Source organism: Staurois parvus, unplaced genomic scaffold (genome assembly GCF_062004578.1).
Source record: "Staurois parvus isolate SC_StPar_1 unplaced genomic scaffold, SC_StPar_1.0 ptg000205l, whole genome shotgun sequence".
Classification (NCBI taxonomy): domain Eukaryota; kingdom Metazoa; phylum Chordata; class Amphibia; order Anura; family Ranidae; genus Staurois; species Staurois parvus.
In genome coordinates, this window is record NW_028318001.1 from 8905006 (window position 1) to 8922532 (window position 17527).

Consider the following 17527-nt stretch of genomic DNA (forward strand, 5'->3'; position numbering starts at 1 on the left):
CCATTCACTGAGGGGATCTCTATACCCCATAGTTCATTTTTGTGCACTGTTAATATTACAGATACTGGCACTTTCACTCCCTATAAAGGTATAGCATCTACTATTTATTCCCTGGGGTCTGTGACATATTGTTTACAGTTCACTCCCTGGGGTCTGTGACACAGTTAACAATCGTGTCTGGGTTTTTACATTGAGACTTCTCTGTCTCCTCCTCATTACATGGTAGATCGCGGATCCACGGCAAAATGGCGCTGCCGTGCTCGCGCATGCGCAGTGCGCGTTTGTCTTCGGGAAAATGGCCGCGGCTCATTGCGCATGTGCCAGTTCCCCTATTTCTTACACTGGCGTCGGTCACGCTGCTGTGCAGTCTCCCCTCTGATGATGTGCCTTTAGCACGAAAGGCCTAAGGAGGAACTGTACAGAGCGTGACGTCATATACCCGCCGGAGCCACGAGGAGGCCCGGCGTTCTACACCACTGGGGGTCAGTACTGCATCTGTTTACTCTATGTACTTCACATACCATGATGTACCATATGCTTACTGTCCTGCTGCTATTTTGATGAATAAACCTGAGATTTTGAACATACTACACTATTTTGGGCATTTGTTTTCTGGGGCTCCTATCTGGAGCTTTCACTCCCATAGAGAAAGCACTTTTGCCATTCTGAGAGGAGGTTTTTTCCTGGAGAAGGGAACACCTGGCTTACCTTAAGGGGATCCCCCGGACCTGTTACAGGAGTCTGTGATGACCCACCGTGAGGGAGACGCCTGGCTGCCTGGATTCTGATGTTCCCATTGCCCGTGATGCATAATCACACATGCGCATAACCCATGCGTTTCCGGTGAGTGCGCATTTCTGTTACTCTGATAAAGTGGAAGCCGTGGGATTCCGTACCTCTACAGTTTATCATTGTGATACCAGATTATCACTCTATTGACTTTTTATTCTTCTTAGCGCTGCACTTCATTATTTTAGTTTGACTGTTTATATTTAAGGCATTATGGTTGCCTAATGTGTTCTAGCTGCTGACATCTTTTAGAGCGCTCACTACTTATTTTATATGTACTGAAGTGCATTGGTATGACTTAGCAAATGAAACTGAAGATTTTTTTTGGATGATGGCATTTTATATTGCAGAATCCATATAGTTAACACAAAGTCAGTCATTTTGTTCAGCACAAAATATTTCCTTGTTTAGTCCTCATGAACACTGCTGAGCTTTTGCTGTTTTTTTGCCAAAGCCACTGAACACAACTCAAAAGACTGTCAATGTACACTTAACAGAGTTAAGGAGCAACAGAGTTTAGGGGCAGTTAAACGTTCCTCTTCTGAATGCAGAAAAAACACGTTCAGGAGAGGAACTTTTGGCCAAAATACGCTAAATGCGGCAAAGCCACATGTAAATGCAGTTAACTGCTAGCCACGTTTAGCAGTTTATCTATGTCAATGGAAAATACTCTGGCCAATCAAGTGAATAAAAGTCAAAGAGCTAAATGCAGTACTGCGTTTATACACATTTTTGCCACCTTTAGCCTTTTTCTGCTGAGAGGAGAGTTTAACGACTAGGTGAGTTCATGTGTACGCAAGGCCTTACATCTGGTTGGTTGGTTGTGCTTGCCCCCATTCCAAAAGTTCTAATTTCTTTCCTGTGTATAGGTCCACTCAATAGCGAACGTTTACTGCATTTTTCTATACCAATTCTACAGTACATGGAGAGAATAGGTCTGACCCAAGATAAAAAGGATACAACCAGACTGCAAGAAAAAAAAAAAAAAAAAAAAGGGCACGTTTAGATAACCTAGGTACTAGGTATAATCCTGGACTATTCTTTTAACCCCACATCCAATCAATGCCCAAAGCTTGCTGCCTCAACCCATGCAGTATCTTTGAAATATGCCCCTTCCTAACCAATGAACCCACAAAGCTCCTAATTAGTTCCCTGGGCATCTCTCATCTCGACTGCTGCAACGTCCTGCTCATAGGCCTTACCTTACACAGGCTACCCCTCTTAAGTCCATGAATGCTGCTGCCAGACTCATCCACCTTACCAACTAACCAGTGTCTGCTACCCATCTCTGCTGATCTCTCCACTGCCTTCCGCTCACCCAACTAATTAAATTTAAAAAACTAATTTACAAAGCCATCCACAACTCAGCCCCCAACTACATCATTAATCTAGTCTCAAAATACCAACCAAATCATTAAGTGTTCTTGCATGGCAAGACCACTTACTGTTATTTCACATATATATTATAGCCAAATTTACCACCCTAACCCCTCCCACAGTTTTTACACTACATAAACAGTAATATACCGAAACGTGCGGATTGTTCCCGATTGGTGTGCTATTACTTTGTGGAATGTTTCACGAAATATCGGCGTTTTTGTGGTGAAATTGGTCCCATAGGAATTAATGGCGGAATGTTCAAAACTAGAGTGGGAGCTGACCAAAGCTAGAGTGTGAGCTGAAATATCAGGACATGATTTCTAAATTGCCATCACTCATTTTCAAGGCCACCTACACAAATCTTATCAAAACGTTCAGCTATCCCTGCTGCCACTAAGAATGTCCACGGCTAAGCCATAGTCCTGACAGTTTTCACAATATGATCATTTGTTTGCAACTCACCCTGCCCATTGACATTCATTGGAACTGCACTCTAGCCACCTCAAATTTGAAGGGCAATTTCTAAACTGCGACCATGCCTTCATTTTTAATATTTCAGAGACATACTATGCATCAAAATGTAGGTCTGGGTCTTGTGATTCTCACAATATACAGCTCTTCCCTGTAGGATTTATAGTTTTTAAAACTACGACCATTTGATCAATTGGTTAGTGTAATGTTTACTATCTTTACTCACTCCAAACACTCCACACAGTTACTCTGCCCACTCCATAAAAGTTACTCTGCCCAGTCCAACTTTTTCAGTTACTCCAACCACACAACAGTTACTCAAGCCACTCCACCCAGTTACTCCGCCTACTCCAGTTGTAGACTACTGGTGGAGGCAAGAACACTTCACACAATTTCCCCAGAAATTGTAGCTTTTCTAGTTCTTTGTTCCTCCCAAGACCTTCTACGCTTTAGCTCCCTTGTCTCCTCATCCCATGCTCACCTCTAGGACTTCTCTCGAGCCTCTCCTATCCTATGGAACTCCCTACCCCAAATTTGTCTGACTGGCCATTTCCTACTCTGAAGAAAAGGGCTTTCAGGGATCGTCTGAAAGTGAACAGAGGCCTATCCTGCCCCCACCTTACCACTGTATTTCTATTTTCTCCATTGGCTCATCCCCCTACAGTTATTATCTTTTGTATCCTTTGACCCTCCCTCTTAGACTGTAAGCTCTAATGAACAGGGCCATCTGATTCATACTGCATTGAATTGTATTGCAATTGTATGGTCTGCCCTTAGGTTGTAAAGTGCTGTGTAAATTGTTGGAGCTAGATCCTATTTAATAAATCACCAAAAATTACAGTAGATAATTTGATCTGACTGAACTATTGGGGAATTGTAAGGCCCCTTTCACACAGTCTTTCTGAGGTCAGGTCCTCCTGTCAGTTCCTAGGTGGACCCGATTGGAAACTTCATGCAGACAGATGTAAATAGACTTGTATCAGTTTACCTCTGCCAACCATCCAGTCCTTCCAGACAGGAAAAAAAGAAAAAAAAAAAAAAAAGAAGGACACAAATCTTACCTCCAACTACCCATAGAACCATCATGCTGTCAAAATTCCAACAAAACCTAAATTGGCTTGGATATATGTTCTTCTGATTCAGAATGGGATCTGCTCACGGATCCCCTGCTGAAATGAGTGGAGCACCAGCGTGTGAAATTTAACATGTAATAAGCACAATAGAAACTGGTGTGACTGAAAGGACCTGCAGACCCTTCAGTGGTTCTTAATACAAGAATTAGGTTTGCAAGCTAAAATGTATGACAGATTCTCTGGTTTCCAAGTGTTTAGAGAGAGAAATTAACGGCTTTATAAGCGACTATTGAAGTTTATTTGTAACTTTTTTGGAGAAGTTAATTGGGGTTATTAAATTGATATATCAGTATTTTTTATATATGTAAGAATGAATTTTTTTAAGTTGTTAAAGCTCTGGTATTGTAATGTGAACCGCTGTAGTGGTATTCACCCACTAGATAGCAGATGTAAAGCCTGTCCTATTTAACCCTTCAATTGTCCATTTAAATATACATGTCCACCTGTCTTCAGGTATGGTCACACCCTCAGAGGAAGTTGCAATGATGAAACGAGTCAGAGCGTGACCACTCGTGATCATTCGTGATGTCAGCACGTTCAAAGGAAGTGACAAAACCTCCCTCACACGGAAGTGCAACAGCGGGCTGTACACAGAAGCGTGGTGAGAAGTCAGCGTTACTATTCACGTGGTGAACATTGCTTGAATTTATGTGATGCGTTCATTTTTATGATTTATGTGAGTGATTTTTTTTTTTTTTTAAAGGGGGGGGGATATTGGCAATAAAGTTTTTAAAACGGAGTCATGCTATGTGGTGCATTTGTATTTTCCATTTATGCATTGGACCCATTGGGATTTGTCTGAATGGTGGTGACCGGCGAGCTTAAAAAGGAGGCTATAGCATTATGCTTGGTATTCGCCATAATCTGGTGAGAGTTCATTTTGATGGGGTGTTAGTCACTTAAAAGATAGAGGTGTTTGAGTGAATCTTTGGAATACAAAGACTGTCCTCATAAGAATTATCAAGGTGGACTTTACTTTCTTAAATACACTTTGTTACACCTTGGTGGAAGAATTGACAACTCCTATTCCATCCCTATTCCTTATTATACATGTATAAATTGTATTACTAATTTTGTGTGATATGAAGTGAAGCGCTGTTTCATGAGAATTTCATTATACTCATTTTATTACAAGCTAAAATGTGTCTTAACCACTTTGTATCCAGGTGCCACCTTTAAACTCCCTCAGGGTGTAGTTAATGCCAAGTTGTTTGATGTATGAAATTGCTTATTAGACCACCCATTTACCTCTGGACTCATAACAGTCGTGTCCATCTCTTCAGCCTCATCTTCAGAAAGAAGGTCTTCAATAGTTACATCAGCATCAATCTCTGTGATGACTTTGCCATCTTTTCCAACTATTCTCGGAGCAATGAAATCAAAGTTTCTGGGCTGAATTACCTGAACAACCTTTAAATTAAAGAAAAATGTTATTTAAAATGGCTAACAATTTCCTTGAGTGGCAAAATCCTGAGCAGATAAATAAATAAAATGCACACAGTATCTGCCGTCCAGATATGGCCTCACTACTTTGTTTTGCATGACCTAACAGATGACCACCTAACTATTCTTTCTAAACTAACGCTTTGTTTACCCAGCAGAACCATATTGCCCAAGTCAGTTAAATACTTCACTAGCCTTGGCCATTAAACAGGTTACAGGTTGCAAGCTCATGGCATGCGTGTAATGAGAAGTAGTTCTGGTTGCTCTGTGAAGGTACATCTACAGTCCAAATGAGGCAGGAAAAACACAGCTGATACACCCTACTGGGGTTGCTAAACTATTAAGCAACGTCTCTCTCTCTATCCATTCAGTCGTATCCGACCCTTGGCGATTGCATGGGCCGTCACTCGTAAGCGACTTTTTCCATTAATTCTCTTAGCAATTATTTTACAGGGTAGGTTGCCAGGTCTTTCCCCAACCCCTAGTTAAGCAATGTATATACCACCAAATAAAATGCTTTTCCTTAGTCTGATTTACACTGTCAAGATAAATAAGACTACAATGATAATCCAATGAAGTCATTAAAAATAACAGTTATATTTCCTATTCAAAATGCCCAATACTTACTTGTTTAGCAACAGCAGAAAACTTCATGACATGCAGGGTTTCATCATATGTAGAGGCGCACTGATTGATGTTGACAATCATACAAGCCTTCCCCTTACCAGAAAAGAAGGGCTGGAAAAGCCGGGTTAGCTTGCTTTCCCTGAAGGGAACATAGCTTGCTTTTCTAAACGTGTGAAAAAAAAAAAAATACATTTCAGCAAATGCCATATTTGGGCACGGGATCAAAAATGTGTAGAATTTAAGAAGAGTCATTATGTTCTAAATATTTTAGCTTGACCTAGTTATTCCATGACAGGTATTTTACTTTTCACAGTTAAAAAAAAAAAAAAAAAAAAAAAGAACCACCAAAAGCCAAGGAAACCTAGCATAGGCCAACACAGCCTCAATATGTCCATCCACAGGCTTCTGAGGTAATTCTAGTCTAGGAATACAAGAAAGCATCTTTTTTGCCTTGATCCTTTTACTTTCCCCAATATTGTTTGATAAATGCACATTTTTAGCAGTATGTGCATGACTTAACTTTATCAACATTAAACATTTGCCATGGAATTGCCCAAACAGTGCATCCAGGTGTGATTGAAAATTAGAGACCTACAGTACATTGAGTGACCGTTGTCACACAAGACCAGGGAGTGTGTCATGGGCACGATCACCAGGTAAAAACAAATGAAAAAGGCCTGTAATAAAGAAAAATAATGCAGACACCACATCAAACGACTGGCAAGTTGCACCATTACATTTTTGTTCTTGGCTGTACATGATGCTACATCATATTTAGTGAGAGGACTAGACCCACATCAATTTCTTTGCCCATGGTTTTTAGTTATTACCCATAGCTTGTGTTTGTGTTGCATAACGTTTAAATGACAGGATAACTGTCTGGCTCAAAGCAGTGTATACAGTTTACCACTATAGGCAAAACTCTATATCCATGCACATCGCCCATTTTAAAAAGCTATCAAAGACCATTAATAACAGCCCCTGAAGGGGCTTCTGGAAATAACCCAGGTCTCCCTTACCAGTTCAGAGCCTGCCAGGCCCAGATAGTTTAAAAAAAAAAACCCACTGACAAAATTCAGGCTCAGGCTAGGGATGTCTTTTGAAGTTTTAGTGCATATCTTAAACATAGGCAGGAAGGAAGGTTGAGGGTGCAAAATACTCAAACACATGCAGGTCTTGAGGACAGATTTCTTGAAAAATCTTGATTCAGCAGTATTGGGCCCTATAGTAGCAGCCTCTCAATGATACTGAAGAGAGGACAACATCCAGTTATCCTGAGACTATATAAGCAGGAACCTCTGGCATGTCACTCTCAAAGCACTTACACACCTGGAGCTATAGGTGAAAGGTCCTAGTCTTACTCACAATGTCCAGACGCAGCCCCTAACCAGTTCACCTGAAAACACTCTTCGGTGAAAGGTTTCCTCTCCAACCCAGCTTCTACAGGCAGTGTCCTTCGGGCCCTCATTTATAGTATTTGCTGAGGCCTAACAGCAGTAGTTCTTCTGCATCACCCTCCCAGACATTTATCTGCTCTAAAGCGACACCTTCTGAGCTTACCTCCCAAGGATTGGCTGAGGTGAAAAAAATATTTATATCACAGTAGCTGACCCTCCTACTCTATTTCTGGAAGCTTCTTCCAGAGGCAGTGAGGAGCAATCAACTTGACCAGACCTAGAAAATAAATTGCTGCTCAGCTGGGTACAGCGGAGCCAAAAGCTAAAATTTAATCAACCTGCTTTTTTTTTTTTTTTTTTTTTTTTTAAAGCTAGTGAGAAAAGAGATAGAAGGCGTATTGTTTAGCTGTAGTTGATCCTAAGCTTGGTCAACAAGCATAATAGCTTGAACACAGGCAGTGAGCAGTAAGAGTTTGGTTCATTCTGGGTTGCCAGGCAGAAGTAACTTGGTACCACCTGAGGCCAGGGTAGTTGCTAAATCAGGGGCTAACTGGTAACTTTTGGGCCAGGGGAAAGCACAACTCAGAGGCCAAATGGTGCAGCGACTCTGCCCCCCCCCTCCTGTTCCCACCCCAGGCACTCTCTGCTCAATTGGACTCCTTTAGCGCTGAAGCATAGCTTAAAGCTTACAGCTTCTCACTGAACCTGAAATCTTTAAAGTGGTTGTAAACCTCAGACATGTAATATGAACAAAGTCCAACCCTCTAGTGTGTACTGGTCTCAGTCCAGAGCACCAAGTGTCATTTGTGTCTGCTGCCTCCGTCCACTATCAGCATAGTTACTTACCAGGCCCGACCCTGCTTAGCCTCTGAAATAAGACAAGATCAGGCGCACTCAGGGTGATGTGGCCGTAGGCATGAATCACTTCTGACAAGTTTTCCTGACACCAAGAGGAAAAGACAAAAAGGTGACCGGGGTGAAAGCTCCAGAATGCAGACTGACCATAGTTAGCTCTGTTCCTGTGTGCAGGAATGTGAGTCTCTTCCCCCCGATCAGCTCTCAGATCTCATTGAGCTCTGCAGAGTGTAACCATCTATCTGAACTCTCAGACAAGGTTTTTACATTCTGGACTTTGTTTTATTTGCAGCATTCTCTTCTCCTCATCCATTCAGGTACAACTTATGTAGGAGCATTGGTTTCATATCTGTATATCCTGGGGATAGTCCCTTTACTGGGTATACGAAGGAGTTTACAACCACTTAAAGCTATAAAATATGCTTCAGTGTGATAAAAGCACTCTCAGTAAGGTGTAAGGGGGGGGGCAAGGCGAGAGAAAGGGGGCAAGACAAGAGAAGAAACTGTGGCACTACAAATACCAGCATAGCAGGCTCCCATTCCTCAGCTTGCTGAGCCTGAGGAGACATCCATCAAAGCGATCACTACAGCCTGTCAGCTTTCCCCCTGTACTCATTTGTCACCGAGGGTAGAGAAGGTGACACTGCTGTTGGTGCAGGGTAGCAGAGGAGGCAGGGTTATCAATGTAGGGTGGCATGGAGGACAGGACAGGTCTGTCCATGCAGGATGATTGAGGGGACAAATTTGTCAGTGTAGAGAAGCAGAGGAGGAAAGCATGTTAGTGCAGGGTGGATGAATGGACACAGCCGTGTAGTGTGGGGACTGATCAGTGGTTGATCAGTCAGTGCAGCTGTGAGATGTCTGGTGTCTCCTCCTCTCAGTCACTTCCTCCTCCTCCCCTCTACCTCCGGTTCTCTGTCCTCCAGCACTGTGCCATCCTCTTCCTGGCTCCCCTTCTCACAGCTCTATGGGTCCTCAGGGGCGGACTGACAACTCATGGGGCACCCGGGCAATAGGGGACCATGGGGCCCCTGTGTCCTTGCCCACACTCAAAAACACACCCAAAAAAGCCTGATGGAAAAGAAAAAAAAAAAAAAAAAGGAGTACCAGGGGCATTTTATGGGGCCCGCTACTAACCCCGGGCCCTCGGGCAGTGCCCGAGTGCTTGAATGGTCAGTTCGCCCCTGGTCCCCCCTCACCTCAGACTCAGTTCTTCCACTGTCACCATCAGCAGGGCAGAAGCTGGAGGGGGTGGAGCACTAGGAGGCGGAGGAGGTCTGGAGAATAGTTACAGCCTCCTCCGCTCTGAATTTGGAAGTCTCTGCATATAAGTCACTGGTTGCTAGATGCCAGGCTGTCCTAGCAACCAGTAATTTGACATGGAGTGGGCAGCCGGAACCGGGTCTCCAGATGGGTACTAGTATTTGTGTGAGTGACCAAAGATTCTGAACTGGCCCTGATGGGGCCCCAATTTGCTGGCAGCACAAGCTCAATGGGTGTTAAAGACAGTCTTGGCTGTGGCCTTTTTATGGGGCATCAGAGTGGCCTACAGGGCAATTATCACCATGCCCCCCAGCCGCCCCTGTAACAAATGCATCCTTAGTCGGATGGGGTGCGTGGTGGGCAATTGCTTGGCATTTACTTTATGCAAGCTTTCAATGCCAAAATGAGAAAAATCCCTCTTCGAAATTTCTTGATGCTGCTACAAGGCATAGTGAACTTACTTGGGGTTCTGACTGTGTTTCAGAGCTGCGATACATTTTCCAAGGATGAGCAGAGAATTATTTATGTTTCCTGCTTCTTTCAATCTGTCACCAACAGTTTGTGTTTTATTGCAGCGCTCAGATCCAGCCAAGTCGCACAAAGACATTCTGCACAATGGCAAAAGAGAACAGTTACAACGTGATACAATGAACCTGCCTGCACTCTGGGCCATTCTGATACTTTATGGTGCAGCATTGGTTTAAAAGCCCTGAAAATTATTAGTCAACGTTTACCCTGCACAAGTCTAAAGCAAAATGTGAAAAGAGAGCAATAAAAACAAAGAACCAAGCAGTGATGTACAGTTCTCATGCAATACAAGCAGTATTTGCACTTACTCTGACACTCCAAGAACACTGGGATCATCACCATTGCTTAATTTTAGGAGCCGAATTGTAAATATACTGTGGCTGGAAAACAAAGTATAAATGCTTAGATAAGAGGAGCAATTTAAACCTAAAAAATACAATTTCTCCATTTTACCTCTGATGCTCTATGGAGATATTTAAATAGCAATTCCTTTTTCTTCAAGGTGAAGTCTTTTAATAAAAACACATTAAAAAAAAAAAAAAAAAAAAAAAGGAGAGAATCTTTCAAATATAGAGCATTTGAGAACAGAATAAAAACCAGGATGGCTATGCTGTAATTTGCCAAGTAGTTGCTAGTAGAAGCAGGTTTGTTTTGGCACTTTGGAACTTCACTCTCCCAAATCAGCATTGACTAATTTTTAATCCTTATGCTGCTAGCATTAGTAAGTGGATAGGAAATTATATCATTTACTGGTTTTGCATTTTTACATTTCTTAAGTTATTTCCTGGTTTCCAGACCTAGGCAAGTGATGTCATACATCCTAGGAGTCTTCAGGAGCGGTTTTCTCAGCTAAGCACACCCTCCTATTTGCATGCCTGAGCTAAGAGCAGACTGATTTCAGGAAGGAAATGATACACGATTCATCTCCCCTTACTCAAGATGGCCATGGCCAGCCACCTTTATATGTGCACTCCTAGACAGGACTACAGCTGCACGTGCCAGCTAATTTGATATCTACTCTGTCACCAGTCCTCGACAGCAGCACTAGAACAGGAAATGTACATACTATATACAGTATTAGATATGATCAATAGCATGACAGTCGAGCTCCTGCTAGCCAAAGACACAACAGAAAAGATTTAAACTGTCTAGATTTCAGAACCTACATTACGAAAGAAGCCAACACAACCTTAACCGCTTCCGCGCCACCCTATAGAAGACATACTGCTACAGGCAGGGGCGGACTGACAACTCATGGGGCCCCCGGGCAATAGGGGATCATGGGGCCCCAGTGTCCTTGCCCAAACTCAAAAAACTACAGGGCAGCATGGGTGTGCAATATCACACACACACACACACACACACGATTTTGCAGTTCCAGGTAGGGTGCCCTACCTGCATCGCCATTCACAGCCTTGGCTGTCAATCACCAGGTCCCGGCCAGTGATTCCCCACCAGCACCCTGCAATCTCTGAGTATTACCGACAGGGGAGAGATCTGTATTTACATACAGGTCTTTCCCTGGTCAGCTCCTGCACACTGCTTTGTATGGCTCTGTATAGCAGAGCCATACAAAGCAGTGTGCTTACAGTGTAAAGTGCACACAGCACATGTTAACCCCTTCCTGCCCAGTGCCATTAGTACAGTGTCAGTGCTTTTTATTAGCACTGATCACTGTACTGGTGTCATTGGGGATGTCCGTGACACCAAGTCAGTGTCAGAATGCCTGCCGCAGTCCCGCTATAAGTCACCGTTTGCTGCCATTACTAGCAAAAAAAAATTAAAAAAATTCTATATATGCCATTTGTAGATGCTATAACTGACAAACCAATTAAAATTTACACGTATTGGGATTTTTTTTCTTTAGCAGAGAGATGTAGCAGAATACATTTCAGCCTAAATTTATGATGAAATTTGGATTTCAATTTTTTTACTGGACATGTTTAAGAGCAAAAAGTCAAATAGGTCTATTTTAAAAAAAATAGCGCATAAAAAAAAAATAAAAAAAATGCACAGGTGATAAAATACCACCGAAAGAAAGGGGTGTGTGTGTGTCTGTGTGTGGGGGGGGGGGGGGGGGGGGGGGAAGGACGTAAATTTAATTTTGGGTGCGCCATTGCATGACCACACAACTATCAGTTAATGCAACGCATCACCGTATCGTAAAAAGTGGCCTGGTCAGGAAGGGGGAGTAAATCTTCTGGAGGGCAAGTGGTTAAAGGGAAACTGCACTCTTGTGGGAAAATTAAAAAATAAAAAAAATTGTGTAGGCAATTGCAACACAAGTCGTATTGTAATTTAAGGTTAATATAAATCATTTTCAATCTGCAGCTCTGCAATCTTCTGTAAAATGCAATTCATAATGGCAACTTGCTTGGAGGCCTTCTGTACGCATTTTGTGTACAGAACACACCCTAGAAATGTAATTTCCTCTGTGTGATCGGCTGATTTTTCCAGAACTCTGCACTACGATACAAGTCTGATTTTGTGCATCCCCAGCAACAATAATGCCATTTTTAGCAAGATTTTTCTAAGATATTCCCATCTAATGGGATGCAGACCCTGCCACTCCGAGCCCTGCAGGTGCAGCAGCTGAGAGATAACTTCTATACAGATTCACCCTGCATATGAATACAGACAAAACCATTTATTCGCAGCAACAAAAAGGTAGGAATCTGCAACAAAGTTTTTTAAAATTCCTTCAATGTACGCAAGTCACCCAGAAGGAAAGGTTCTCTCAATAAAAAAGTGGACTTCCTCTAAAGTATATCTATTAATATTTTATTATTATTCTACAGTATTTATAAAGCACCAATAGTTCGCTCAGCGCTGTACATTACAAAGGGGGACAGAACATGTGACAGTACAATAACAATACAATGCAAAACATGAGGGAATTGAGGGCCCTGCTCTTTCGAGCTTACAATCTAGGAGGGAGGGGATGGTGGCACAGGAGGAGATAGCTGTGGGGGATGGAGTGGTAGGAAGAGTGGAGGAGGTCGGCAAGTTAGCAGGGGGTGGGGTAGGCTTCCCTGAAGAGATAGGTTTGCAGGGTGCACCTAAAGAAGAGGAGAGTAGGTGATAATCTGATGGGTTGGGGCAGGGAGTTCCAGAGGATGGGTGACACCCTGGAGAAGTCCTGGAGATGGGCATGGGAGGAGGAGACCAGGGAACTAGAGAGAAGGAGGTCTTGTGAGGAGTGGAGTGTGCGTGCTGGGCGGTACTTTGATATTAGGTCAGTGATGTAGTTCGGGGCAGTGTGGTGGACGGCTTTGTACGTCAGTGTTAGGATTTTGAATTTGATCCGTTGCGCAGTCGGAAGCCAGTGGAGGGATTGGCAGAGGGGGGTGGCGGAGATGGAGCGGTTGGAAAGGTGAATGAGTCTGGCAGCCGTATTCAGGATCGACTGAAGCAGGGATAGTCAGCGGCAAGGCAGGCCAGTGAGGAGGGAGTTGCAGTAGTCGAGTCGTGATAGGATGAGGGAGTGGATGAGCTGTTTAGTGGTTTCAGGGGTTAGGAACATGCGTATTTTGGCGATGTTGCGGAGGTGGAGTCTGCATGAGTTTGTTAAAGATTGGACTTGTGGCTGTAAGGATAGGTTGGAGTCCAGAATGACACCAAGTACTCTGGCCTGGGGGGCAGGTTTGATGGTGGCGTTGTTGGATGTGACGGAAAAGTCAATGGGGGGTGTTGTCCGGGCTGGGGGGGAAGACAAGAAACTCGGTTTTGGAGAGGTTCAGTTTAAGGAAGTGGAGCGACATCCAGTCTGATATGTCGCTCAGTGGGTGTGTGATTCGGGCGGAGACTGAGGTGGGAGGTTGAGAGATAGATTTGTGTGTCGTCGGCATATAGGTGGTAGTTGAAGCCGTGAGAGTGTATGAGTTGGCCAAGGTAGGAGGTGTAGATGGAGAAGAGAAGGGGCCCGAGGACGGAGCCTTGAGGGACTCCAACAGAGAGGGGGAATGAGGGGGAGGTGGTAGCATTATAGGCAACGCTGAAAGAGCGTTGTGACAGATAGGATGAGAGCCAGGAGAGAGCAGGGAGTGTAGGTTTTTTTTTTGAGGATGGGGTGGTCGACTGTGTTGAAGGCCGCAGAGAGGTCAAGGAGTCGGAGCACTGAATAGTGGCCATTAGCTTTGGCGGTTAGCAGGTTGTTGGAGAGTTTGAGTAAGGCAGTTTCGGTGGAGTGTAGGGGACGGAGGCCGGACTGTAGGGGATCGAGGAGGTTGTTGTCGTTGAGGTGAGAGCTTAGGCGGGTGTAGACTAGGCACTCGAGGAGTTTGGATGTAAATGGAAGCAGGCAGATGGGTCTGAGGTTGTTCGGGTCATTGGGGTCCAGGGAGGGCTTTTAAAGTATGGGGGTGATGTGTGCATGTTTCATAGGGGAGGGGAAAGTGCCAGAGGAGAGGGAGAGATTAAAGATGTGGGTGAGGGAGAGTAGGATGGAGGGAGGTCATAGGAGTTGAGGGGATAGGGTCGAGGGGGCAGGTGGTGAGGTGGGCATCAGAGAGGATCTTGGAGACTTCCTCGATGGTAGTAAGGTCAAAAGGTGTGAAGCAAAACCATTCATTTCATAAAGATTAAGGGGAGTTAAAACTGCTGTCCATTTTTTGCAGACTGCCTGCATCCAGGGCCAATCACTTGCATATGATAACTACATGAGCCATTACACGCGAGTGGCTGCGATTAGCTGCAGGAACTGGCAGCCTCCTATTGCTTTCAATGGGGTTGCCTCCCACAGCTAATCAAGGGAACCCCTACTGGAAATCTAAATCTGAGGCACGGTGCATTTCCAGGTGTGAATGCACCTATAGGGAGATCTTTTCACTTCCTGTTGGCACAGCAGAAGAGAAAATCTCTCACAGGAACAAGTGCTTCCATTGAAGATTTCCCTTCTATCCCGGTTCTGATGGCAACTCAAATTTTTGAATTTAGGCTCACTTTCATTCCTGGTGACACTGGTGATCAGGACAATTAGAAGGTGTGAATCTCCATAATTGGCTCTGCCTTCCATAGGACTGGTTCCTTGAAGCCTCTTTGGTGCTCTATCCATTAGTCGCAGCTCTCACATCACAATGCAGAACCAGCAGTTATGCATTCTAAGTGAGGAAGCCGAGTGCCCCTTAACATGCATTGGACACCGAGCATTGGAGAAGAAGAGTGTCAACTACCAGGGGCACAATGAATAAAAAGTAAAATTCGCTTTCTCTGGTATTGTAGGAAAACACAAGCATTTAACCCTTGTTGTGCGGTAGGGGGGGTGCCCACTGCAAGGGTAGTTCTTTCAAATTCTCTGGGGTTCAGCTTTAAAGTATGTTTCAGACCCCCTGCATCTTGCAAGTGGACAACTGCTTTAAAGGTGAAGCATTCCCAAAAATGGATACTGCTGTTTTTTTTGTTTTTTAATGATCAATTTGGGAACAAGTACACAGATTAGAAAAGTCACAACACCTTTGAGTTGATAACCTAGTAGGAGCTTGCGCAGAAGTATTAAACCCAGAGGATCTGCATGATTGATACATATGAGAAGGCAAACAGTGGCTTTAGTGTTTGAGTTACAGTAAACCATAATGAAAAGTGGCAAAAAGGCGGTCATTGCTGACCTCTTCCAAAAAAAAAAAAAAAAAAAAAAAAAAATCCTTGTTGCATGACGGTTATCCTGACCATCTGCTTATAATAAAACTCCCAAAAATACAGCGTTTTCTGACTTCAGATATTATATATGTAGTTCAGGTCAGCTACTCAAGTACTGAAGTTACTGAAATTCAGGCAACCAGTGTTTCCAGAAGGTGACCAACAATGTCAGCCATCACATTTCAAAGGTTTTATGTTTAAGCCACTTAAATATGGAGAAGTTATATATGCTATATTTCAATGCCAATTTGGAGAATATGGCAATATTACCTTCTACTGGACTGCTGGTTCATTTTAGTAGATGCCAGGCTTCGATTTTTGTTCCCAATTTGTAGAATCTTACATGCCTCCTCTGTACTGGTGATATTGAACCACTTTAAATCTTAAATATAAAAGAAAAAAGGCTCAGATTTTACTTATTATGGACCTTGCTTTTGTGCACTGGTGTGCAGTCATGTTGGAACAGGAAGGGGCCATCCCCAAACTGTTTCCACAAAATTGGGAGCATGAAATTGTCCAAAATGTCTTGGTATGCTGATGCCTTAAGAGTTACCTTCACTGAAACTAAGGGGCCCAAGCCCAACCCCTGAAAACCAACCCCACACCATAATCTTTCCTCCACCAAACTTTAAACTTGGCACAATGCTCTCAGGCAAGTACTGTTCTTCTGGCAACCGCCAAACCCAGACATGTCCATTGGATTGCCATCTGAGAAGCGATCGGTCACACCAGAGAACCCCTCTCCACTGCATGTGCTGACCCCACTGTCATTTTACATGGCCTACCACTTTGTGGCTGAGTTACCGTTCCCAGTTGCTTCCATTTTGTTATAATACCAACAGTTGACCATGGACTATTTAGTAGCAAGGAAATTTCACAGATTGACTTATTGCACAGGTGGCAACCTATCACAGTACCACGCTTGAATTCATGGAGCTTCTGAGTGACCCAGTCTGCATGCCTAGGTGCTTTATTTTATACACCTGAGCCATGGAGGTGATTGGAACACCTGGAACCAAATGATTTGAGGGGTCTCCCAATGCTTTTGGCAATTTAAGTGTATATAAGCTTTTGTTTTTTATGGCAGTAATATACAGAAAATTAGAACTATTGGCAAAACCTTTTTTTTCTTTATGTTAGACCAAGGGAGGGTTAAAACACCTGTCAGATTTTGTTTCACCATCTGTGTCTCATTGCGGAGATTTCCCTTCACTTCCTGTCCCATAGCCAAACAGGGAGTGAAAGGAAATCCCCATAGAATTCCTTGGGGACCCCCAGGTCACCAGAGCTAATGCGCCCATTGGAGGATCTCCCTTCTATTACTCTTGTGGGGACAACCAAAAATTTGGGATTTTGTTTTACTTTCAACCGGACTTAGAGAGGTTGAATCTCCATGGAGGTTGAATCTCCATGATGGGGGCAAAGACAGCAATAGAAACTGACAAGCATTCTAATCCCTCTGCACTCTATCCAAAATTGGAAAAAAAGTTTTGTCTTTAGTTATACTTCAAGGTTACTATTAAAAAAAAAAAAAAAACCTTGAACACTTTAAATCTGACAAACTTAACAGGCCAATGATAACTTCTGGAATAAATTTAGGATTACCTTTTACATAAGAGATGCCAGCTTGGTCATCACATATTTTCAAGGCTGGCCTCTTTTGGTTTTTTGATGTGGGGAACTGATCTAGCAAGTCATAGACGTATTCATTGTATATCTCAAAGAACGATACCCATGCAGAGAACTGATGAAGACTGTCCCCTTCATCTAACAAAAATACAAAAATACAAAAATACAAAAAACAAAAAGAACAAAAAAAAAAAACCAGTAACATTTTGGTTTTCTGCATTGAAGGTCACATTCTTTACTTAAGTAGATAATCTAAAAACCAGCCTGATATGAAACCAAAATCTGAAATTTAAAAAAACTGTCAGTGGTACTTTGCCTTGCTTTCCGAGTCAAAGACCTGAAACAGAAGGATACGAAGGGTGAAGGGGGCTAGATCTT

The 17527-nt window shown here is 43.3% G+C and overlaps 1 protein-coding gene across 3 annotated transcripts in view; it reads right to left on the minus strand.

Annotated features, from left to right (window-relative positions):
• The window catches only part of LOC149461360 (kinesin-like protein KIF20A), a 49796-nt gene that overhangs the window by 16050 nt on the left and 16219 nt on the right, over positions 1–17527 (minus strand). For 2 of the 3 annotated variants that reach the window (XM_089678480.1, XM_089678482.1), the window contains 6 exons: positions 17126–17287; positions 15791–15902; positions 10195–10266; positions 9820–9966; positions 5844–6006; positions 5022–5183 (listed from right to left, as the gene is read on the minus strand). In XM_089678480.1, the coding sequence (XP_089534606.1) occupies positions 5022–5183; positions 5844–6006; positions 9820–9966; positions 10195–10266; positions 15791–15902; positions 17126–17287 (818 nt within the window). Of the gene's footprint in view, positions 1–5021; positions 5184–5843; positions 6007–9819; positions 9967–10194; positions 10267–15790; positions 15903–17125; positions 17288–17503; positions 17525–17527 lie in introns of all 3 variants that reach the window. The other variant, XM_089678481.1, reaches the window with a different exon arrangement.